This window comes from Onychostruthus taczanowskii, unplaced genomic scaffold (assembly GCF_017590055.1).
Source record: "Onychostruthus taczanowskii isolate IOZ18803 unplaced genomic scaffold, ASM1759005v1 scaffold27, whole genome shotgun sequence".
Classification (NCBI taxonomy): domain Eukaryota; kingdom Metazoa; phylum Chordata; class Aves; order Passeriformes; family Passeridae; genus Onychostruthus; species Onychostruthus taczanowskii.
In genome coordinates, this window is record NW_024500017.1 from 1123753 (window position 1) to 1151070 (window position 27318).

The 27318-nt window shown below is 33.5% G+C and overlaps 1 protein-coding gene across 3 annotated transcripts in view; it reads right to left on the minus strand.

Annotated features, from left to right (window-relative positions):
- The window catches only part of CSMD3 (CUB and Sushi multiple domains 3), a 577908-nt gene that overhangs the window by 309049 nt on the left and 241541 nt on the right, over window positions 1–27318 (minus strand). For 2 of the 3 annotated variants that reach the window (XM_041407557.1, XM_041407556.1), the window contains 4 exons: window positions 27019–27096; window positions 22327–22414; window positions 11405–11529; window positions 9011–9132 (listed from right to left, as the gene is read on the minus strand). In XM_041407557.1, the coding sequence (XP_041263491.1) occupies window positions 9011–9132; window positions 11405–11529; window positions 22327–22414; window positions 27019–27096 (413 nt within the window). The remainder of the gene's footprint in view (window positions 1–9010; window positions 9133–11404; window positions 11530–22326; window positions 22415–27018; window positions 27097–27318) is intronic. The other variant, XM_041407558.1, reaches the window with a different exon arrangement.

Here is a 27318-nt window from a genome sequence, read left to right on the forward strand (position 1 = left end):
ATCAAAAGGCGGAGTTAATAGCTCCAGGTATAGTAAATACAGGCAACAGCTAGAATCTAATATTGCTAATGATTCAAAGAGAAATAACTGCTTTTGTTGTAGCTATTGCAATAAGCACAATCTCACCCATTCCCTATGGTCACTCATATTTTCAGTGTGAAACATCACTCCTATAGTCACAGGCATGGCAGGAAAAAAAGTTTACAATAATTAAGATAATGAACCTGTCCTCCTTTCACAATGAAGACCTATAATTAGGTCTTATAGCAAATTTTCAGGATGGAATGACAAGTCATTTATCCCTCCACAACCGCATATACTTCAAATTCTCTTATTTAACAACTTAGTCTGTTCCCTCACAGCCAAACCTGTTAGCTTCCTGCCATAGGAATAGCTGGATTCCCTACTGCGCTCTTATTCTGCTGAGAGAATCTCCCCTCTGTCCACATCTATTTCTAAGGTTTTTTAACTGTAGTATATATGTGACTCAGATATTTTAACTGGATCAAAATGTACACGAGCAATATGGAAGAATATTGTAGGCTGTTGATGATTCCTCTCCGTGTGTGGAGACACGAGGCTTGACTCCATTTCAGAAGGCTGATTTATTATGTTAGATATTATATTAAAATGCTACATTAAGACTATACTAAAAGAACAGAGAGATCAGAAGGCTCAACAAGAATGAACTGAACAGAATAGAATAACAAAAATCCTGTGACTGCTCACAGCCTTGGCACAGGTGGCTGTGATTGGTCACCAATGGAAAACAATCCACATGGACCAATCATGGATGCACCTGTTGCATTCCACAGCAGCAGATAGTAATTGTTTACATTTCTCTCCTGAGGCTCCTCAGCTTCTCAGGAGAGGAAAAATCCCAGCAAGGATTTTCCATAATATCATGGCTACAGTAGGCAACACTACAAAGAGACTTTTTGTGTTTTGAACAGAACCAAAATATATTTACACTTTCTAGTTTCATATAAGATAAAAATGTGCTATCTAATATAGATAAATAAAAGAGAAGCCTTTTTAATCTGAATGGATGAAGAACATAATTATGGGTAAAATATAAGTTTAGAGCGAGTTTAAGTATATTCATACTTTTTTTTTGTTTTTGCAACACCCACAGTACAGCTTCACATTAGGCTTAGGAAAAGCCAAGTTTGAGGCATTTGCTTGCAAAAAAGAGGTGCAGTGTGCTTTGTTCCAATAGACCTGACCAAAACAAACTTCATGAAATGGGTCTTTGAATTCATGCTGAAGCACCCTGCCTGCTTGAGATTTATGCTGTTAACCTGATTAAATATGGATGGCAACTGGGTTTAGGCTTAACAGCAAGCTTAGAAAATGTTCCACTGACAGTTTTGACATGGTTAACAAAATAAAACGGCTGTGGAAAATTTAATGTAAATACTCAGTGCTTTGCTGAATATTTTTTTTTGCTTATTTTTGGCTTGGTCTAAAAGCAAAAAAGCTCAGAAATTGAAAGGTTCTTTTTTTTTTGCAGGAAGAAAACAACAACTTAATGATGTGAGGAAGGAGGAAGGGAAGAATTGAGTGCAAAAACATATTTTTAAAAAAGACTTTTAATACAAAGTGATTAAATGACAACCATATTTAATATTATTTCAGTAATAGTTGCAATATATTCCCTCAGTATAATTCTCCAGACTTGCAGAAAATATCATGTGAGGAATTTCCCAGATACTTTGAATTATTTAAACAGTTTCTTAGAAAGTAAAGGACTACAGCAATTGGAAACAGATGTTGTAAATTTTCAGTAAGCTCTGCCATTTCAACAAAATTCAGATTATAGTTTTCCTAACAGACAAGTGACATCCACATAAAAACCCAACAAACCAAATGAAAAAAACTTTCAAAACCAAAAAAACCTTAGCAAACATAATAATTAAAAAACCCCTAAAGCCAAAATCAAAAGTCAGCTATCTCCCAGCTCTCAAGCATGTCATTCTTCATTTCAAAAGTATTTCAAAATTCAGTAGATAAAAGGATAAGAATGTGAACACTGTCAAACTTTCAAAAACCTATATTCTAAAGAATACATTTTAAAGAATGAATTTATGCAAGCAGTAAGAAGATTTTTATGATTGAAATACATTCAAGCTAGAATATGGCGATGACAAAAGATAACATACAGGCAAATTTCTTTTAACAAAATTCCTGTAATATAAAATTACCAGAACCAGGACCTAGTTTTCTGATCCATCTAAATTTAGCAGTTAGCTCACCATATTTAATTTCTTCTTATAATTCTAAAAAAAAAAAAAGCTTGATTTTTTTTTTTTTTAAGGAACTCTTTTGCTTATTTTTCTCCTTCTTGATGTTTGGTGATGAATGATATGTGGTGTGAATGTGGTTGAGATCTGTCAGAAAGTCTGCCATTCCAGCACTGACATTTTCCACAGTGTTTCTGCCACTCTGGATTAGAAAAAAATCAGCAAGTATAATCCGTAAAACTTGAACTCTGGTTAACTTTAGCCCTAATTCAGATTTCACTAGTATTTTAGCCTGGCATTAAGTTTAAAATTCATAATTTTGTAGTCCTTCTTTTTCTTTTTTTATTTTTTAAATTTTTTTTATTTTTTATATAACAATGAAAGTAAAATAAGTTTTAATTTTTTAGAAGAAAAGAAGTGCAAAAAATGCATTGAGGAGGAGATGGGAATTAAATCTTGAAAATACAAAGGTTTATTACTCAAAATTTAAATGTAAAACTGTACCATTACCTAATGTCAGAATAAATTACTGGCAATGCATAGGTCTAGAACCTAACTGATGAGTTTGTGCAATATCCTACAAGATATTCAGGTATTGTTTCCCTTACTAGATGTGAGAGATGTAATGAAATGGAGTCCAAACTGAGGAATTCTTGTTCTCATTTCCGTTCAGGTATTCACAAGAACTTTTTCAAGGGATCCAAGGATTAATAAATGTGCAGCACAGTTGAAGACAAGTAAAGAAGTTTGAATTTTGTTGCATCTTCAGAGTTCCACATAAATGTATGATTTTCATTAATGTTCTTTCGGGTAGATGCCTCTAATTATAGCTTTGCTATTTTTGATCAACAAAGCTTTTGTTGATTCCAGAGTAGCCATGGATAAAAGTGGCAACAATCACTTCACTGGTGCATATAAAACACTATATGGAAAACATGTTAAGACAATCCAGAAATGGGAAAACTGTCCATAATTTCCTCTCTCATATACTGTTGGAGAAGCCTTACATATTCAGGTACTGATCTTCACAGAGAATTTCAACCTTCCCTCCTAAGAGGGCAACAAAGCAAGGTAGAAGGCATCAAGAAGGTTTAAAGAATATGTTGTTGTGATACCATATAGACAGCCATATATATTTCACTGTTGCAAAGTTATGTATCAATTGCCCATATTTCTTTCTCTGCTGAATCATTATTCAGAGCTTTGTACATCATAGATTGTAAATATTCTAATCATAATATTAATTATTGAAAAAATAGTTGTTTTCTCTTAAACAGATGAGCTCGAGAGAAGAGGATCCTAATATAAGAATAAGAATGTAAAAAACATGCATAAGAACAATGAAAATATGGGGATCTCACTGATAACATCAGATGTGTCAGTGCACCTTCATCAAGAGTTTTTATTTTTTTGACTCCATCCACATGACTTTGCTTTCACAAACAATTTTTATTCTGCTTTTCAATAGTAAACTCACTGTCATCTCTGGCTATGTTTGAGGATTTTAGTTATGGTCCTACTCCACTGTCAACAAGGCTTGGGCATGAAAAATACACCTAATTAACTGCATGAGGCAAGAGACCAACTATAATGCAGTACAAAGCTAAGGACGCAGATAAGTGAGTGGGGAAACATTTCATTCAACTGTAGGGTGCTGTTATCAAATTTATTTCTGAAATCAGTTTGGGAGAAAATTAGCTACATTTAGTCCTGGATAAAGCCATTTACACTAGAGTTAAAGAGCCTTTCAGGGTCTTTCATCTATTGTGTTCTCCCTTAAAAGATTCTCAGTTTCTGAGTTGTTTTGTTGCAAATGATGCAACAAGTAGCAGCCCTGAAGTACTGGGATCATAAAGTCATCCTGGTTCTCACAGCTGTGGTGTAGAATATTGTAAATATTGTCATTTTATAATGAACACCATCACATTATTTGTTGTAGTCATTATAAAAAATTCTTAATGAAAAATCTTCATTTATACATCAATGAGGTTTTTGACTTCAAGGCACAAACCATTGTTAAAATCCACATTCAACATACATTCTTCACTCAGAACAACAAAAGAAAACCCAACTAAACTAAATAGAAAAAAAAAAAGTTTCCTCCATCAAATCCAAAAATAACATTTTCACAACACAGAACAAAAGGACAAACTACAAAAAATCCACCCCTGGGCCCTTCAGTACAATTATGATACAAATTCGCCATTATCATTCTACTTCATAACGTGGTTTAATACTTGTTTTGCCCATTATTTTTCCAATTAGTATGCCTTCTAGCAGTCATACAAGGCCACCAATATTGTGTTCAGAACAGTAAGGTAACATTAGCATGAAACAAAACCAAACACATTAAACCATTGATTATATAAGCAAAGACTTTATACACAGAAGTTCCTCAATATATCATAAAAAGAAGTTGATCTAACTTGTAAAAAGATCTCATTTTTTTTGACCTCAACAAGGTAATATTCTTCTAATCAGAGCTAGACACCATTCTAGCACTGTTCCAGATAATATTGTAAAACTTTTATCTGTTCCTTAGTTTAAAAACTCCCCAATTCCTGTGTGTCTGCATTTCATTGCAATATCAAAGAGCTATAATTAGTCCAACTAATACCACACAAATTTTCTAGGTAATACTGAAGCTATTATAATATAGCTCCTAGCACTACAATCTGCTCATGATGAATCTAACTCAGACTACAGTAATTTCAGTAGTATATTACAGAAGTTCAGAAACAGTGTCCAACTTACAGTTTGAATAAAATTACTTGCTTAACCTAACATTACTTCTTTGCATTCTCATTACTGGTATAATACTAATGTTCTGCCAATAAACAGGTATTCCTTGTTATGGCCTTATCTAAATGTTCATATTTAATTTTAAATAAGTGACCTGTTCTTAATTACTGTTTTCATGCTATATATTTAGAGTATTTAAATATTTGAGAGGACAGATAAATATGCAAGGTGTGCTAATTTAACTTTGGCTGGCTGTCAGATGCTCACCACATCACTCCATCACCCCTCAGCAGCACAGAATGAGAAAACTGGATGAAAAAGCTGATGTCTCAAGACAAGGACAGAGAGACTGCTCACTAATTAGTGTCATGGGCAAAAGAAGTCAGTCTAGGGAAAATTAGTTTTATTTACTGACAATTAAAAATTGACAAATTTTTGTGACAAATAAGAAAATACAAATAAGTGAAAATAAGAAAAAAACACTAAACCCACCATCATCCCAACCCCTTTCTTCATGGGCTCAAATTCACTTTTTTGTTCCTGATTCTTCTGCCCCCTCCTCTCTCCCAAAGTGGCAAAGGGGGATGTAAAATGGGGGCTGCAGTCAGTTTGTAACACTTCATCTGTGCTGCTCCTTCCTCCGCATGCTCTTTCTCTGCTCCAGAGTTAGAGCCCTCCCACAGAAAATAGTTCACACGCTTCTCCAACATGGATCTCTCCCACAAGGCTGCAGTTCTTCAAAATCTGTTTCAGTATGCTACTCCCACGGGGTCACAGGTCCTGCCAGAAACCTGCTCTGCCTTGGGCTCTCCATAGGGTCACAGCTTCCTTCAGGCACAAGTCCTGCACACACCACAGGTGGATCTCTGCTCCACCATGGACCTCTATGAGCTGTAGGGGACAACCTGCATCAATGGCACTCTACAGAGGCACCAGTGGAATCCCTGATCCATCACATGAAGACTTCTTCCATTCCTTCTGCTCTGCCTGTGGTGTCTGTGGGGTTATTTCTGTTGGGTATTCTCATTCATCTCCTTCAGCTGCTTTTGTACAGCTTTATTTGCCCTTACTCAGATAAGTTATCACAGAGGTTCCACCAGCTTGCCTGATTTGCTCAGCTGTGTCCTGTAGTGGGTCTGTCTTGGAGCCAGCTAGAACTGTCTCAGTCTGATATGGGGCCCAATTCTGATCTCTTCCTAGAGAAGCCACTCCTACAGCAATCCCTGCTACTGAAACTCTGTTTTGTAAATAAAATCAAAACACACATACTAATCAAATCAAAATGAAGCAAGCATATACTGAAGTATTTTACTGAGCCAGCAGAGGTTAAAACTAAGAGTTCTGATTCATCCCCAAATATTAAAACTGTCTGTATTCTTATATGTTGTTATCATTCAGGTACTAGGACAGTTTTGATATGGTCATATGCTATTCTGCAGTATTTACAGTTTCAGGAAAAAAAAATCATTGTAGAACAACACTTAAGCACGTTATTTGAACTACAGCAGGCATGATCTCTGACTAAAGAGAAGGCCGATTTTGAAAAAAAACCATTGTAGAACAACACTTAAGCACATGTTATTTGAACTACAGCAGGCATGATCTCTGACTAAAGAGAAGGCCGATTTTATTTTCATTAGAATTGGAATTTTTATATGTGGAAGAACTTGTTTTTTCAAGTGTTTTGAGAGAAAGGAAAACAATTGCACCTGCCCAGTACAAGCCAAATAGGAAGCTACTAGAGTGCAGTGAAGGGGCACTAAAAAGATTAAGGGATTGGAACTTCTTTCATATAAGGTTGAGACAGCTGGGCTTGCTTACCCTAAAGAAGAGGAGGATCACTGAATCTCAATGTCTATAAACTCCTGATGGGAGGACGTAAAGAAGATGAAACCAAACTCTTTCCAGTGGTGACCAGTGACAGGACTAGAGGAAATGGACACAGACTAAAACACAGGAGGATCTTTCTCAACATCAGGAAACAGTTTTTCCCTATGGGGGTGAGCGAGCACTAGCTCTGGTTGTCCAGAGAGGTTATGGGATCACCATCTTCTGAGATATTCAAGTCTGGGCAGCTGCCTGTAGGCAGCTCTGATTGAGCAGTGGAGTTCCACTACAGGATTTCCAGAGGTTCATTCCAGTCTCAATCATTCTGTAACTCTGTCAACCACACTGACAACCAGAGACAAAGTATTTGTTCAATTAATTTTCTGCTGTTCTATAAATGCAGAAAGTGGAAGTTTCAAAGGAAAATAAGACTGAGTAATAATGTTTTTTAATATTTCCATTAAATAATTTTGGTTAAAAACGAAGTTCTGAGGTTTTGAGCTAACACTGCATAACCATCTTGTGAATTGGCAGGGAGGGAGAAGGAAGGCAGCATTAAGACATGAATATCACCAGCAGAGTGTAATCTTTAACAATCTCCAAATCATTAATATCTTAAACCTGCAGTCACCTGTGACTTGCCAGTAAATACGTACCAGTTTGTGAGCCCAAAGGTTTGCTTCTACCAATGGTAGAATGTTTAAAATCTTATATGGCTTTTTTTTTCTTGGTGCATTTAAGAAAGGAAACCATTTTATGCAAATATAGCCTTATGGGTTTTAATTTCACTCAACTGCTCACAAAGTGTGGTAGCTGTGTTTCATTTCCTCAGATAGTATGATTCTCTCAGCTGGCACATTTGACAAAACTTTCAGAAATTCTAGACATGTATACAGATTTTATCTTGCTCACAAATAGTTTTTAATTAAAGAACGAAAAATATGAAAATTCTTTGGGATGAGAAATCTCAAATATTACTTTTGAACTTTTTGCCTATTTGTGAAACAGAGACTGAATCATTTTTGAGGAACTCTTCACACTTTTTTTATGACCTATAAATTGGATAAATTTGATTAGAAGTCCTTGGAATAAGGTTCAAACAAACAAATGACCTTTATACAAATGTGTTATAAAATTATAACACATTTATAATATTCATTATCAAATTCTAATCAGTTGTATAAATATCCGTTTTTCTTTTCCCAAAGTGGAATATAAAGATGGCTTCCACACAGGACTTTGTAAAATTAGAGTGAGAAATACACCAGCATAGCTAAATGGTTTTTGAAATTTTGAAAATAGTCAGGTTTTCACTGAGTCCTCTGGTGAATTCAGGTGCAAAAGACTGAGCCTTATAGGCCTCTCTGAGCAGTTAATGGAGTGTGATGCAGATGGCAATATAAAACAAAATTTAGAGGTAAAATATATCCTTGTACCAGCAAACACAGATGATGATAGCCTTTTATAAAACATTCCTGAGCTGCACAGCTAATTTATGTTTTATTACATCTAAACAAGTCCATTACACTCAGTTCACGCAAAATGATACACCTGGAAATAGAATATAGCCATTGCTTCCAGGTGTTTAGTTCTTGAAATTAAAGACAACTGGTGTCATAACTTAGCTTAATTGCTCTACTTTGACTCATTTGACATTATCAGAACTCTCGGTACTTTTGCTTTAAAGCGTAGGTTTAAAGTACATGGGATTTTAATACAGTGGTTCAGACAATAGAATAAACTTCTTCAGAACAGTTCCTCACAAAGGGAAAGTGAAGAACTTCAGTGATTTCTCACACAGTTGAAGGCCAAAGATAATATAAACATCCACAAAGTAGCTCTTCTGCTTATAACACAATACTAGTGGGCCCATGAAATTGCCTCATACCATTGAATAGCTGCTTCTGGGAATTAAGTTACAGAATGACATAAAAAATATGACAGCATCTACTTGGCATACAAAAACCAAATAGGGGAGTTTTAACATCTGTCCATACTCATCTGGTGTCAGACATTTCTTAAAAATATCTGAAATGCACCTAGTACAAAAGCTGGACTGTAGAAATAAATCATATTAGTGAAAAATGTTATGGTCTATGTGTGCTTTTGTTTGGTTGGTTTAGGGTTGGGGAGGTGGAGGGAGGGATTTGTTTGTTTTGGGTTTTTTTTTTTAGAGAAAAGCCAGAATATAAACTTACCTTATTAGTATTGATAGCTGTGATGACCCACACACATTGAGCATTGCTGTCATATTGAAATGGAAAATTGGGTGATGAGAAAGTGCCTCCAGGCCCCTGAAGATTGGATCCACAAGTTTTGACTGCAAAAAGAAAGTTCACCTTTTAATTCACATAAAAAATACATGTAGCAGATTCATAAACTGATCTCTAACTTACTCTAATCAAAATATGAGGAATTAAAATACCACTGAACAAAACCAGAACCACCTCTTACAAGAGAATAGAACATTCATGTTTAATTATTCTGACAAAATAAAATAGACCTTCTCTTGTGTCTAAACTTATAATCTTAAAAAAATGTTGAAAGTATTTTGAGGAAAAACAGTAAATACAGTAACAGAATCTGCCCTATTTATTTTTAAAATTCTTCAAGGACTAACTTATTCCACCTTCACTAATGTCTTGAAAGACAAATTTAAATAGTAGAAACCTTTATCACTGTCCATATGTGGGTTTCTTTGTGCATATGCTTTGATGTATGGCATGTCAGCATTTTTTTCTGCTATAAGCCCTGTACAACCCATTGAATCTATGGCCAAATCACTGAAAAGTTTAAATATATCTTGTAAAAGTTAGACTAACAAAACCAGTGTTATCTATTTCTGAAGATTACAAAGGGTATTTATTTTCAATTCAAAGTCTGTATGCTTATTTACCATACCATGCCAGTAAAGAACCCATATTCTTATTTACATAGCTTGCACCACTGTCATGAATAATACAAAGGATATAAACTGTGCCCTTTGTGCTTCCAAGTGACACTTTCAAGGCACTAAATTCCTAGTCTGTTGGAGTCAATAATACTTTTATTGTTCTCTCCTTGATATTCAGATCTTTGCTGAATGCTTTACTGGTTACCTTTTCCTGTATGAAGATGTAAAACTGACAAGCAACCTCAACTAAACATGAGCCTATCCTATTTCTCCAGTGATTATTATGACACCACATAAACTGCAAAAGCTAAAGAACGATTTCTTCCACTGTATTCTGACAGACCATCTTGCATAATTGAATAAAACAAATTGACACTTACATATGTGAAATAATCCTAGAGTTGCATTGCACTTTCACAAAGCATATTTATTTGATCAATACTGAACACAGGAAGATTCAGCTGCTGCTGGATGAAGGCTTGTTCCTTCACTCACGTTACTCTCTAGAAAGAATGGCACTTTTGCACCACCCTCAGAGAAACAATACTCTGGTGATGAGTGTGTCCAAAGTCACACCAGATGCTTGGAAAGAAGTAGAGGGTAGAGAGGTGAGAGGAAGGTTCCTCATTCAGGATCAGTAGCTGAAGACATAGGGTCACAAGTGACACTAATGCCAAGCATTTTTGTCTGCATATTTAATAAGAAATTGTATGACTCCTTGCAGCTTGTATGTGGGAAGTAAGTCAGGAGAGGAAAGCCAGTGAGTGTTCTAGACAATTTGCTGCTCCATCTGAATATGTGTCCATCCTTTGGGGCAGAGTTGGGATGTAAAGTACAGCTCCTTTGCCTGTGTGCTGCAGAGAGCTCTGTTTGCTGACTTTTCTTGGTGAAGCCTCATAGTGAAAGTCTCAAAGGAACCATGTTGTTCTACAGTAGAATGAAATCTAAGTCTTTGACCCCCCCACCATGTCTATAATTTATAGTGTTTTTAAATATTCCTAATAGGCACTTGCTTCCAGTACTTTAAGTTTGAAATCCAGAAAAAAAAAAAAAAAGGAAAAACAAACAACTTGTGATTAGAACAATTTCTCTGTATTTGTGCACATAAATATTTTCATTATATATTAATATCTCATCTGTACCTACACACTAATACTTTCATTCATTGATCCAGGCATTCATGATACTACTTGCTGCTGTATTAGGTCATCAAATATTTTCAGCAAAATTGCTTTATGCTTTTCTTCTTTCACTGAATGTTTTGCCCTTTATCCATTTTCTCAGGGTAAAAAACAGGTGTAGACTTACTTCTCCACTACTTACCTGTTATAAATTCAAGAATTTCTTATCTGCTTTTAAAATGTGCAATGAGGAAGCATCATGAAATTACTGATTTTATATTAAATCACTGCAATTTTGATATCCATCTTGATAAGTTCTAATACTTAGCATCTGATAGGTTTGTGTCAGCTCCTTATAAAGCAAAATTTATAATGTAAGTTGCCTACTGAAGCAAGCATGCCGAAATACAAAGTTTATGTTAAACAAAACAGCATAGGAGAATCCTTTTTTATTAAGAAAGTGGGGATACTAGGATTACAATTTCAGGTACTTACAAAAAATGTAATAGGATTGACTGTCAAACAATGGAGAGATGCCAAATGGAATAATCACTGTGTGGGTAAGAATTTCTGTTTACCTTTACACACAGGTCTGTGATCACTCCATGCAGCAAAAACTTCAGCTATCCTCTGACAGGTGATACTTTTGGAACCTTGTAGCACATAATCTTCGTCACAGGAGAACTGTACTGTTGCTCCCAAGCTAAAATCAAACAATGACATAAAAATAAGCATTTTTAAACACATAGCTAGCAGTCCATTGTTCCCATTCCTTTAGATATGATGGTCTTGACAAACAATACAAATATGTAATTGAGAAATTTCTGCTCTCAGTAGTAAAAGGCTGAAGGCTATGTACTAGCCTGATAGTGCACACTGTTCAGCCCTCTCTGGGCCTGTTGTGGCTGGAGCTGGTTTACCTCTTTTAACAGTCATTTGGAGGTCAAATGACTATTTTCTGACCTAACTGCAGACCTCCGTATAATAAAAATTTGGCAAATCTAGACATTGTGTAACTAAAAGTAGTTATTTATGTTAATTGAAGCTAGGAAAGAATGGGAAAGTGATATAAGAGAATCACCTAGAAGAAAAGTCAAAAGGTCAACTACAAGACTGAAAGAGAAATTCCTATTATAAACATTTTATTTCTCCCAATTAAGAAATCAAGACATAAATAATATGCTGTGAATATCTCCCACCCCAATTGTTCTTGAGGAAATCTGGTGCTTTTGACTTTAGAACTGGGGGGCATTGGAAGGGGAGCACCATAACAGAGAAAAAGGGATAGATATTAATAATGTTGCATATATTTAAAAAGTAGTATATTATTAATAAGAGTATACTATATTAATTTGTATTATTGTAAAAATACTAGTTATAGCATTGTTTAATAATTTGATTAGTATATAAAGATTTTAATTAAGCTTGCAATGAAGTCTTAATTTCATATAAGTGGTCTCTGTACTCTTGCCAGTAACAAGATTTTGAATGTACTACTAGATAAGTTATGAGGAATGAACATTATTAGAATGTGAGGATTTGCTCATTTAACTGGCATATTCTCAAATTAATGGAAGAAAATAAGAGATTTCTGGAAACATATTTGTAGGTGCTTAGCTGTGATTATCTATTAAGTTATAATGCTGGCTTGAAAAGGTTTTGTACTTTCTCATATGAAGTTGACAACTGGTGCTGGAAACAGCTCAGGACAAAACAAGAAATAAGCCCAGAAAACTTTTTTTTTGTTGTTGTTCGTTTAGTTTTCTTTTGTTGTTTGTTTGTTTGTTTGTTTGTTGGGTTGGGTTTTCCTTTTGGTTTTTTTGGTTCGTTGGCTGGTTTTGTTTGCTTTTTTGGTTGTTGTTATTTGTTAAGTTTTTCTGAGAGGAGGATTGGGGCTGGGAGGCAAGAGGGAAAAGCGGGGTTCAGTCTGGAAAAGTTGAATAAATCAATAAGTAAATGCATATTATTGAGATAAGTCTTTTCCTTTAAATATCATTATGGTTTCAAATCCTGATTATAGCTGAAAATAGCCAATACATCAGGCCTTTCTCTGATATCAGTACCTCACACTTCATAATTTAAGCCTGCTCATTTTAAAGGCTTGTCGGTCATAGCTGCAAAGTGTAAAATGTTTTATACATACAGGGGACTTACAAGATCTTGGCTACACTGTGAATGCAGTTCTCTGGGTATTTTAAGATTAAATGTGCAGTAACTCCCCAAGAGTTTGTAATGTCAGCCTTCCTGTATAACACTGTAAGACATGTAGTTATCTGACCCTGGATAAATGGATGGATGGATGGATGGATGGATGGATGGATGGACGGATGGCATTATCAGACCCTCCTTGGATGGATGACATTTCCCTGTCTTTGGTATGTTACATACTGGTTAAAAAAATGGTTTGTTAATCTCTCTAATCAAAGTGTCAATATCTACTTGGCACTTTGCTTGACCCAGTCTTCAAATCTGGGTTTGACCCCACAAGATATGACATTCATTTTTGCCAGAAGACATACTAAAATTAATTTTTCTCTGAAGGGTTTGGCTTGCAAAGAATGAGGCCTGTTTTTCTTTCCTTATAGATGGCCGTTTTAGTGCTGCAATTCTTCAATTCACAATTCAATTAAGGGAGTTAGAAATGTTAGATATTTGAAAAGGAACGGTGTCAGCACAAAATAGTTGATGAAATCTGGGAGGCACCTGGGCCTTACAGAGACATAGATATTAAGAAGATGAGGACATGAAAGATGATACGGTCACCTGAACAGACATCACAGAAAAGGAGGATTTGACAATGGGTAACAGCTCTATGAACTATTCCAAAAGAGTTCCTGTTTCAGTAAGAATGTTTGTGAAAGAATGGGTTAAAGAATAGCTGCAGAATCCGCCAAAAAAAGGAGATATAAAAGTGAAAAACTGAAAAAAATAAAGTAAACATAATGTAAAGGCCCTTGCAATGTAAGGGTAAAAGGCTTTTATAGAGACTGAGGAAAGAGACCCACCAGGCAGATCATAGAGTTGGAGGATATTTCAAAATGGTGAAACGCAAAGGTTGTCTATAACTAATTAAAAAAATTATGCACAGCTGCTACAGGGACTATATGGTTAGGAAAGTTCAAAAGGTAACAGTTGGGAAGATAAGAATATCTTTCTCAAGATTAGATTTTCATAATTATCTGCTTCAGAAAGTCATGTTGAGAGAACTTGAGTGTCTTTATTATTAGGGGAAAAAAAGGGACACTTGAAGAAAAATAACATGGAAATATATTTTCCTTAACTAGCCATGGACTGATTTAAAGAGGAAATGCTGAGCAGGATGCACACCATTTACAAATAATTATGAAGACTGTACAAACATGATAATTATTTCTATCACCTACAAAAGTGTAAATAACATTCACATTATGAAGTCGAGTTTACTTGTCCAAATCAGTTTTGATATTAAACTGATATATAATAGTATATGACTAAAAGCATATGACTGGACTCAGAGTGGGAGTGGATAATTTACAAAATCTGTGACATATATGCTGCGTGAGTGAGACCTACTAAGGGCAATTAGATTAGCAGATGATAAAGTACCAGTCTAAGAAAGAAAATTGAAGAGCAGGAGATTAGTTCCTATGGAAGATCAACTAAAAAAAGACAATAATAGAGAGCTTGTCAGAAAATGTTAAGAAAATGTGTCTCAGGAACTTAAAAGCATAGTGAAGATTACCATTTTTTAATATTTTGCTATCATTATCTATCTATACACTATCTATACACATTAAAAATGGAAATTATTTCAATTCTTTCCCAATTTTCTATATCAGAGAATCACAGAATCATAGAATATTCTGAGTTGGAAGGCACCCACAAGGATCATGGAGTCCAACACTTTAGTGAATGGCCCACACAGTGATAGAAGGAGAGATTCTTCGTGTTTCTGATGACAATATTATTTTTCCAATACCTTTAATCTGTGAGCTAGAATTAGTCAGTTAGAAATTAATCTTTCTCTAAAAACAGTTTGATTACTTATGTACAAAAGGGTAAAGTGTCATTTCCTCCATTGGCAGGTGCATGAGGCCCATGAGGTGAATATGATGAAGATTCAAAAAGGACTTGCAAATTACCAGGAAAAAATTATTACCTCTAAGACAAAATTAAATAAAAGATAGGCCAAGGGTTTGATGAGGGTTTATGTGATGTGGTGGCATAGCAACAATTTCAGTAGGGTTTTAAGTTTTTATTTTCTGTTTTCTTTTTCTTTGACAGGATGTCAGATGATGGAATGATTGTGTTATAGGACAAAGACAGAACCTTGATAGGATTAAATTGATGACATCTGTTACACATCCCAAGGTACTGTAGGAGGACATGTGAGAGTTCTGATCTCAGCCTTCTGGTATGTTAGAGAACTAAAAATTGTGGAGGGAGAAAATCAGATTGTGGAAACTGGTTTTAGGGGAACCTCTGAATAGTGAGCAGGTATTATTTTAGAGAAAACAGATTGTGGGAACAAATAACCAAAAATAATGGGAAAAAATAAGGACAGTTTGATGTCCTGACTTACATTTGGTCCAAACTTCTCACCAGATGAAGCCCCCTAAAATTAGACTATTTCTGCTTTGTAAATCTCAAGAGCACTGAAGCATGATATAATTATTAAGCTGTTCATTGCAGTATACAATATAGATATACATCACCAAAAAAAGGAAAAATCTTAAGGACAGAATGAAAATCTCATAAAATTTCAGAATGAGAATATATTCATAAAAATTTTTTTTTGTGGATGCAGTCAATGGCCATTGAATTCAGTATGCTAACACTGAAAGTGATGAAAAGTTAATGCTCAGAGAAAATCTTTAGAATACAGGAACCATTTATAGTTCAGTGCATCTTCTGGTCATTTATGGTTAATGAACATTCTGAACTGGATCTACTAATTTAGTAGTCCCTGGGTGGCTGAATTAGATTTTTGAATGAGACCCTAGCTAAAGTTAAGGCTAGTAAGGCACAATGGTAAGCAAAAATGCTTCTTTGAGTATATTAGTCACAGAAGCAAGTTCATATACAACGTGGGTTCATTTGTGAATGGATGAAGCAATCTTGTGGTGCTGAAATCCAATACGGAAATGGCAGAAGCACTAAATGCCTTTTCTGCATCAATTTCTATAGCAGATGTACTCCTAGTTATCTATATGTACCAAGATAATTTGTGAAGAAGAGGGACAGACAATACTGGGAAATAACAGGTAAAAGGAGGCAACTGCATTCAAGGGCACATGGCCAATATCTTTCTCCAAAGGCTGTTGAAAAATCTCCCTGAGTCCATGCAAGGTGGATATCATCTTTGAAAAACTATGATGAGATGTTCTGACTGATCATAGAAAGCAAACATAACATCAAATTTCTAAAGGGCAAGCAGATTCTCAGAATCTTGCATTGATCTCTGGAAAGAACATGTGCTCTAGTAAAGCATGAACTGGAAATCAAGAGCACATACACAAATTTACTAAAGTTGAGTTATACTTGATCAATTTGATTGTCTTCTATGACAAAATGACTGGCTGCATAGCCCAGTGGTAAATGTAGCAGTGCTCAGTGTAACAGTGTTCAGCATCAGCAACGTTTCTGAGAGCACCTTTTACAGCAGTGTGTTTTGAGAGCTGACAAAATACACACTGAATCGATATATATTCAAAATATGCCTGGAAGCCGTGCTTAAAGAGTAGAAATCAATCGCTTCATATTCAGCTGGTTGACAGTAATAATCTGAGCATTGGGAAATCAACGTAAGGTCTGCTGCTGTCTGATATTTTCATCCTCAGCCTTGATGGGGAGACAGAATTTATGGATCCGTATATTTATGGATCAAACTAAAGTAGGAAAAGTAGTTGACACACTGAAGATCAGACCTTCAATCCAGAAGCCTGGCAAAGTCCAGCACTGGGAAAACAGAAACCTCAGGAAACTCAACAAGTAGAGATACAGTGTTCTGCACTATTGAACATGTTCTCATCCTGAATAAAATAAACTACATACTTATCAATACTAGAAGTGGTGGCAGCAGATCTCAGCTGGTGAAGCTATATCTGCAATATTAAGCCCAATGTTTTGTCTCTCACTTCAAGAGAGGTATTGATAAAAACTCAATAATTTGGAGATTAATCAGAAGCTTAAAGCATATGACCTACAATAAAAAGTTAAGGCAACTAGGCTTAATTAATCTGACAAAGACAAAGCTAAGGTACTGTCTAATAGCAGACCATAACAATTTCAGGAGCCATTACAAAGATAATGAAACCAAACTTTTCTAAATGTGCCAGATAATATACAAGGGACAATTTGGAAGATTCAAATTTTACTTTATAAGAAATTTCCTTCAACAAAGGACGGCAGAGCTGTAAGAGCATACACAAACTCTTGTGAAATCTTTAATCCTGGGAGTTTTCAGGATTGTCTAAACGAAGCCAGAGCAGATCTGACTAGTCCTACTTTGGGCAGGAGGATGGACTTGATGCCTTCTGAAGAACCCTTCCGATCAATATTTCTATGACTCACATAAACTGCTTAATTTGTCCTGAATTAATGCAAAACTTCTGCATATATAACACAATGTGTTAAAGCAGTTCATAACTCTAAAAGTGAATGCTTGACCTGAGTGTCTCTCAGTAACTTTATTTGCAAATTCCTATTTCTAATAGGACAAAAGATTATTGCCATTAGGTTTTCATTTTCATTAAAACTCCAAAATTTGGGTATGTTTTTATTAGGAAAAATGTATAAACAGATATCAAATAAGGAAGTTAGTATACAAATCTGACAGAATTTTAAGTTCGTATCTGTTTTTAAAATTTTCATAATTTGCCTCAATTCTGCAATTCCTCTTTAAACAACAAAAAGTAAAAGCAGTAAGAAGTCCAAAATGAACTACAGAACCTCTAAAGGATGAGACAGAAAAAGTTTAAAATTTTGAACTTCATATGAAGTTTATACTGAATAGTATTATTCTAATAGTTGGCATTTGTGTAGCAAACTACCTCATTTGAGGTTCTTCTCCTCCATTATTTGATAAGTTTTTAAAATTAGTGTTGAAAAATAATCAATACAAGGAATCAAAACTATCTTTATTATGTATTAACCTGTTCAGTTCATGCCTGCAACTGAACAAATTTGAGAGAGGACACCATTTTTAGCCATAGAAGAAAATGTACAGCCAGAAATAACAATTAGTTCTTAAAGTCCACCTCTATCAAATTGTAAATTTAGCAATATCCTATATTTTAATCCTAGCATGAAGAAACAATCAGCACATATATTATTTCTTCTGCCTGCAGCAAAATAAAGAAAAGACATGTAAGCTTTCAAGATTATGAACAGTGATTTTTTTTTTTTAACCTGGCAACTTTCTACACACTATTGATCCATAATTTTTTTTATGTGCAAGCTACAGATAGGTTCTACTGTTGTCTTTGAGTCACAGTATGAGAGCTAAGCTAAGTCACAGCATGTCTCTCAAGGACATCCATAGGAATATTTTCACAGATTAGTTTTTACATTACTTGGAAATATTACTGCAAAATGCTGGGATTCCATTAGATAATGTTAGAATATCTAAATATTCCAAATTTCTGACCAAGAAAAATCCTTACTGAGTGCTGAAAAAACTACACTGATGTGCTGAAAAAACTACACTGATGACTAAATTTCAGTTTCAGAGGATTTCCTGACACTATGGAGGTCATTGGTAAGTCATCTTTTAAAAAAAAGTGTAATCTTTTCTCACAAAGCTTGTACTGTCAGACACTTGTCCGTGACAAAGGATCCACTTAACTGTTAAAAAGTGATAGGTGCACAGATCCCCTATAAACTAGCCTCATATCTCACACTGCAAAGTTTGGTTTATTTTTCAGGATGTTTGGCTTCAAGTTTCCAAGTCTAGAAGATCACCTTGCATATCTGCAGAGAAGGATATGTGATTCAGAGTAGATTCAAGGAAATTCAAGTGTGAAACTTATAGTCAATCTAGTCAATTAATGCTGAACTTCATTCTTCCAAAGAAAATAAGTACTAACTAATTTATTATATAAAATTAAAGAAGATATTATCATTAGTTAGCCTGTAATTCAACCTGTGGTAAAACAAACTCTCCTTATCATAAATTTCATATTCTGCCATCTCTCAGTCGAATATATATTTTTAAGACTACATCAGCATTTTTGTCCAACAGTATTCACTGTTTTGTTGCAATACAGGTTTGATCAGAATCTCATCTTTAAATCCTAGTGTGACCACACTACAGAGGTAGAGGGATAGAGATGGGCTCGTTCATTCATGTCATGAAGATAGATAGACTTTTGAGATGGTGATGAAAGAACATGGTTGCCTCATAATAAAACACTTTTTCAAGGATAATTCAGGATTTGAATATGGATATGTTTATTCCACTTAGAAATAAAGAAAAATAGAAACAAGGCCATGTGAAAACTTTTTCTCTTGTTCTATTACATCTTATATTTGTACATGGTAGCATTCATTCTAAAACTGGACATGTGAGAAAGATTTATTATGAGATTTAAAAATATTTATTTTAGTAGTTGACACATAAAGCAAAGTAAAATTGCAAATTTCAGATGAATAATCACTAGTGTGTCTGAAATTTTAAGAAACTCCTAGGGATGGGAAGATTTATTTCTGAAGTAGAATGTTTTTTTTCAGCACAGGAAAAGATGGCAGCTATAGGTAAATCTTCTTGACTTTACTTCACTATGCAAAACCTTTTATGCTCAAATATGCATCCAGCCAGATCAGAAACAATACCTTTAGTACTTCAAAATACAGCTATGGGGAATTTTAATGTTAGAAAAAATATTCAAAAGGGTAAACATGGAATTTACAGGCCCCAAATAATGTCATGGAATGCTCCAGTTTGTCTAAGAGCTTGAATTACAGATTTTGTAAATCTGTGTAAGAACCATGTAAGGGGAAATTAATGTGCTGAGAGCAGGTAGTGTTTGTAATCAGAACAGAAGTAAAACTTCAATGCAATGCTTCCAAACCTACCCCTTCATAATTGAAGAAATCTAAGGAGATGTGACAAGAGCATGCTCTTCTCTAAAATATATTAAATTGTACAGAAATCAAATTATGATTGATCTTAGTAGAGACAGAATTACGCCCTTCTTCAAAATACTGTGTTTTCAAATTAAGGCATTATAATTGGAATTGTACTTTCTTTTCAGAAAGGAAAAAAGAGGCAAGCTTAAAATAAAGCTATTTCCTTCATTACAGACAGAGTGACTTCAAGAAGGAAAAGGTGAAAATGTGTTATTTTTCTATTTGCCAGGTATAGGCCAGAATGGAAAAGATTTTCCGTGGTACTAGATGTTTTTAACTAAATGTAACACAATAATAATTTGTAACATTCTTACTTTGGAATCCTATGAAGCAATTAAACAACCATTATTATAATGTCAGGAATTGAAATTTAAACAGGTATTTTATTTAGTCTGCTGAAAATTTTTAGTCTGCTTTTGTTCCCTGTAAGAACTTTATCAATGTATGAAGTTTCCAATTTTAGCTAAATGCACATTTTACTAATATGCACTAGTGCTGTTTTTTACAAGTATAACTCCATAAAGATTATTGGGGGATTTTTTTCTAAGAGAAAAAAATGTCACCAAGATTAATGAGAAATTAGGGAAAACACTGGAAAATATATTGATGCTGGTACTTGTGTATCTTTGATACTATTGTTCAGTAATTTGAATGCCTTCTCCTTTGATTTTCTCATCAATGCATTTGAAATAGGAAAGCCTGATTCATCATCCCAGTGTACAGTTAAAAATAATGCTAACTGAAATCCTAACATTTTGATCTAAAAAGAAAGATGAGGGCATGATCATGAGCATATTGTTTTCGAGGTACTGCCCTCACATAAGTTTAACTAGAATAATCTATGTAAGTAGGTCTTTTCATGATCACTTGCAGAGATAACACTAGAAAAGAACTGGCAGGTTGTCTGTCAAATGGTGTTGCTCTCAAGCCATATTTTTGAAGTTAAAATACAAAATACCATCCAAAATAATGATACTAGAAAATATGACATTTAAATACAGCGGGGTTTTTTTATTTCTCTGAAAGTAAAACTTTTTATTTTGAAAACTAACTTTAGAAATTGCATTTTTATAAAATTAGTTAGAAAGCTTTCTCAGATGCACTTTGAACTTTTGCTTTTCTCAAAACTAGAGAAATAGGGAGACTTATGAAAAATTGAGAAATTGTAATAACTGTTTGCTAGCTAGCACATTTACTTAGGATGTAATTTTCAATCCTGTCTTCTGCTTGATTACAAGGAAAAAAGACAAACACACAAAAAAAAGTACAAGAAGTTACATAAAAAATGAAATATCATAATTTTGTAAAATCTTTGTACATCCAGATTACTCTAAGAATTCTCTTCAAATGCTTAGATGTGTGCTGTGTGATAGGTACAATACAAAATATAGAGAAAACAAACTTGAATGTATCAAAACCAATTAATTTTAAAATTATCATGCTTCTACTTCTTTCTGTCTTTTTTTTCATCATTAAGGTGTTTCATGTTTTGCAAACATAATGTGCAATTAGCATATGATGTGAAACAAGAATACAGATTTGATTTTTTTTTTATACAGTCTGAAGTGTCTGTGTAAGTCAAATATAAAATAATATGCATATGCTAACCCTTTTAAATAAATGTTCAACAATTGAAAAGGAAAAAAATCAGAACCTCAGAAAATATATTAAAATTAATCCAAAACATTCTCAAAAATTCATTATGTTGTCTCTACTCATCAGCCTTTGGTGATATTGGAATTAAGAGTCAAGTTAATTGCTAAAACAACAGAATATTTTGAAAGAGTACTGGAAGCCTTTTTTTTCTCTTACAAGATAAGGAATTTGAAAGATAGTTGTGAATAGAAGAAAAATTAATAAAAAATGGTCTGGATTAAGAATTCTAGGCCAATGTGATGACTGCTAGGGAAATACATCTGCATGTATAAAACTTCTGGGTTCCTGAAAAACACACTTTAGGGGCTGTAATTTCTCTGTAAGACTGAATGAATATTTCAGTAAGATCTGAAATTTCTTCTCTGAGGTTTTATTGTTCTTGTGTTATATTCAGTTTTAATTTGTCCTTTGCAAAAGCCTCCAGTACAATATGTATGCTCAATATTTATAAATCTATCACAGTATTTACATGAGAAAATAACATAAACTTACCTTCAATCCTATTTTTGTCAGATTTTCAGAGATACATGATCTCTCCTAGGCAGATATTTCATCTATTTGCATACTAGGTACATGCTATATTGCATCACATAATTTTATAGAGAATTATAGTGCACTTTTTTACTAAGAAGGTCAGTTTTGAAAAAGTACTCAGCAACGCAAATATATTTTCAACATAATAATTTTCCAAGTTCAGTATTAGAGAAATTATACAATGATAGAATTTATATTTTACCTAAATTCTGAGCCTATCCGTTTTCCATTTTCTGGTTCTCCAGGATCTGGACACAAATTGGACGCTTGTTTAATACCTCCCTCATTTACTGGAAAAAAAAAACAAAAACAAAAACAAACAACAACAAAATAAAATAAACAAAAAATAGATAAAGTAAGAAAGTTTTGAAAAAATACAGAGGTAAGCAATTTAAAAATATGAGAGTATATTCTTTTCCTTTTAGGTCTTTTAAAACATATTTTCTACAGAATATGATCACGCATATAACCTCCAGTTTCAATACCTAAGTTTCTCCTCCCTATAACAAAGCATATATTTTCTGGTTTTTTTTCCAAATAAATAACACAAGTTTTTTATTCGATGCATTAATCAGCTATCTTGTTTGCTTGCAATAATATTGAATCCATATGGAAATATTATTATTATTTTTTTAGAAGCATTAACATTTAAAGGAACGTTCATCAGGTTTAGGGCTGTAAGATTTTATTTTGAACATACGTTAATAAATGTCGTCCCCACTAAGAGCTGACCTTTTCTCCTTCAATTGTAATATAACTTGAATGTGTAAACTCTTGCTGAGAGAACTGTCCTTAATCAGTATTGAAAATGGATATATACCCAAAATATGGTGATCTGAAGGTAAACTCAAAATGCCAGTTTGATTTGAATACATTTATCTTACAATAAACTAAAACATATCTTCAGAAAGAAACTTCCTGTGAACCATTCTCTCTATTTTTCCAGAAATTTTTATGTAACAATCTAACCATATCTCAGCATATTCAACCACTTATTCACAAAAGCAGAAAATTAGCAAAGGATGTTAGTCTGCTATTACTTGATAAATTCATGGCTTGACAGAAAAATATTTTAAAAAAAGAGTTGACACTAGGCCAAGTAATTTGTATTAAGCAGAGAAATATTTTAACCTTTATTCATTTTTATTACTGATGAACTAGACCAATGGATTTGCAATATTAGAATTTTACTTCCCTTTAAGGAAAAGGTTTGCATATAATTAGGGTAACCATACTGTTGGATTAAAAATAAAAAAAAAGTATATTCTAACTATACTTTTAAAGGCTTTTCATTAACTGTCAGCTTTTAATGAACAAAAATATAATTCAGAATCCTTGGGGGTTTCTCTTCCTTGAAATTTGTCTTCTTACACACACAGAAAAGGAAGAATTGGTTTGGTAGCCCTGAGAAAGCCAAAGGCCAAAGGCAAATGTTGTACATGCTTAAGCAGAAAACATCTCAACACAGCACACTACTCAAAAAACCTGTCAAGCTCAGTGCTTGTCAGCTGGAACCACAGTATTTACTCTCCTCTATCCCAAGACACCTGCAACATGTCAAAGGTTACTCTATAAACACTCTAAGGCCATCTCTGGATTTCTGCGTTCAGGGGACTTTTGGGCCAGGAGGAGTCTTCCATCCTGGATTCAGATTTCGGTCTTTTTGTCCTCCAATAGATGTACATGTGATGAAGGCACACTAGCTACAGAAACACATATTCATGCTAGTGTTGAAATAAATATATTTCTCTGACAACTACCATTTCATAGACTGCATAGAAAGCAGTCAAAGCCATCTTGTTGGATAAGCATTTAGAATTAACCCTCTCATTGAAATATTGGGTGCTTCACTATGAGACGTGAGAAACTCAGAGTCATCAAAAGTAGCCTGCATATATATAGAAGACATTCAAACTTTTCTGACATTAAATATACATTAAAACTCTAGTTAAAATTATTAATGATGTCTGATAGTAATATTATAGAAATTATAATGGTGCCATTTGGCCATGCATTGTATATCAATGCACACAGAAGAAATTTTTAATGTAAAAAATAGTGTTTAAACAATGTTATCTCTATTATAGTTCATGTTTTAACATTTCAAATAATTATTTTATTTTTGTACATAATTTTTCCCCATACAGAGGTAATAGAGCAAATATTTATATAAAAAAGAATATTCTGTTGGATTGCAAGACACGAGAACTATTATACACTTTGATTTCTACCAAAAATGGAAGCTTGAAAATCCTATTGGTTTTCGACACCATCTGTATAAAGTTTAATTTCTAGAAACACTCTACAGGATATAATTTTAAATGATAATATAAATTCTATATCAGTATAAATACTGATATAGAATTATCAGTACTCATAAACAAAAAAAAAATAAAGGCTTATGTTAAAGAAACTCAATTAAATAATTATTTTTTTTTAAAAATTAAGATATATATAGCACTAAAGACACAGATGAAAATTTTATAGGCAGATATGGATTGCTAATTTGATCCCAATTCCAAAATACATTTACACAATCTTAAAGCCATTCTGGTTCCTGTAAAGTGCCTAATGAAAAGTAATTTCATAGATTAGGATTTTTGTATTGATGTTACTTTTATAGACATAATGCCTGATTTTCAGTCTACAGCCCTATGTAATTCCACAGATATCTGTCTATATATTTTTATTTTACACCTCAGATGCTTATGCACAATAAGCAATTAAAGGATTTACTGTAGTAAATTAAATGCAACTAAGGAAAGCATTTATTCATGATCTGGTCATGAAACGGGTATCAAGAAAGTCCACAGTTCGAATTAAGATTGATTTAGATCCATGAATTAATTCATTTGTCAGTGTCAACACTTCTAAACTGAAGCTGGTGCATACTTGTTTCAAAGTGTATCATCATATCAAATATCTTCTGACTTTACTCTGTGCAAATAACCTGTGCGTTACTATTGAATGTTATATGACTAATACATTAAAAAAAGATGAAAAATAATGAAAGGACATACAGATGAGAATGCTAGACAAAAATTTCTAAAGACATTGCTAATAAAAGACATAATGTAAAATAGATACTCATCCTTATTTTCACTAACAGTTGAATGTTGGTCATTGTTTTCCTTTAAGGACCCTATCTGTCACGGTAATGCAATGACACTAGACCCAACTGAGGCCATACTGAGAAAATTATCTTGTCAACAGCCAAATACATAAGCTTCTTATGAAATACTATTTCTTCAACATTGTCAGCTATCGAAGTGACTAGAGAATCAAATGCTAAACTATAATATAAAACCTTAGTTATCTATTTATGACAAGATTATGGTCACTAAAGGTAAAAATCACCAAGGTTTTCACCTTCACTTATTATTGACTCATATACATAATCTATTCTGCATAATCAATAACAAAAAAGATAAAGAAGTGTCCAGCTTCATATAGATTATGATAACATATGAAATTATCTAAAGACCTTCAAAAATATGTTGATAAATTTCATTACTAATTTCATAGCAATGAGCTTTGGATATCATGAGTATCTGGTACTTCATTATAAATATACAATTCCTATTAAAGTTTATATAGTAGAAAATGCAATGATTAGTGCAAAATAATATCTTTTACCATCCATTGTATTAGTATTGTATTGTTATTTATAACTACAGAATCACAAATGGGCCATTAGACAGAGACCTCAGTAATGTACTTTATAAACGCTACTGTAATTATCTTGCTGTTACTTCTTCCGCATAATCAGTCTGTTTTCCATTCACCCAATAGGTATAAAAAGAATATTTGTTTTTAAATATCTTGATACAAGGTTTTCAAGTAAACCAGAAATGTCTTACAGAACTATTTAGGTGATGCAGTTTACAGAGAAGTTGAATATGGTAATATATGACATTACAAAAAATGAACAGAAGTGTGTTTTGCTTTATTTTTCTGATTTGGTGAATGCTAAAGGGTTGTGGTACTTGGAGATATCTTTGTCTAAAAAAATAATACTTTGACAGTTTAAAATCTAACACTGAAAAAAAAAATGTATGCTAATGCTGCTAAGTTCTGGAAACTGAATCCATCACTGATACTTTAAACAAATAATTAATTCAAACATGTCCAACCTACGGAACTTCAAAAGCAAATCCTTTCAGTCCTGTGAAGAGTAATGAAATGTAGAATAATCCAACATATGCTAAATATTTAGTCCATTTTATTGACTTTTAAGTATTTAAAATGTGGTTCTATTCCAAAAAGGTCTCTATAAAAATGGCACATTCTTTTTCAAAAGTATCCTTTCAATACATTTAGAGACACACCTGTTTAATTTGTGCTAGAAAGTTGCCTGACTCCTCCTGATATAATCAGGACTTGGTCCACTGAGGTGTCAAGCAGTTTGAGTTTCTAATTTCTGTAACTAAAATTCAAGCATCTCCCGAATTTTTAAAGCTATACCTAGTTAATCAGCTAAACTGTCAAACTTAATGAATTTTAAAAAATTTCAAAAAGTGACCTTATGTGTGGTTGTGTGCTTGTAAATGAGGATACACTATACTTTGCACAGCATTTGATCCTACTTCTAATGTTCAATTTAAAAAATTGATCTCTTACAGCTAAATTTACAGCTGACACCTAGAAGGCTGAATATGTGTTTCCTTTCAAATACTGCAAATTTATTGCAAAATTATTGACAAAATAATGTGTCTTTATACAATGCCAGATTTATAGAAAAGCTGTCTTTGGAGTAGAACAATACTTAAAAATCCACCATGCAGACTGGAGAATCCAGTTCTATTATCAGAATACATAAATAATTACACACAAACAGCACACCACAAACTTCACTCTTGCACTAGAAAAAAGTAACAAAAAGGAGTACACTCACAGATAGAAAACTTGTTGCTGTTGTCTTTCCCTGGAAACAATTTAAATCCTCTAGATTTAAAATCTATGGCCTTTTTCACTAGTTAAAAACAAAAACAAAAAAACATGTATCAGGCAATACAATCTAAAATATTTCATTTGACAAATTTTATCATGGAAGTATATACAAATTACAGTACTGGCTACCTCACAACTTCAGATTTTGTACCTTTGGTGTGAAACAATTTGCAAAAATAAATATTGAGACAAATTTGTATACCTGACAAAGCAAAGAAATGGTATTTGCAGCTTAATTTTTCTC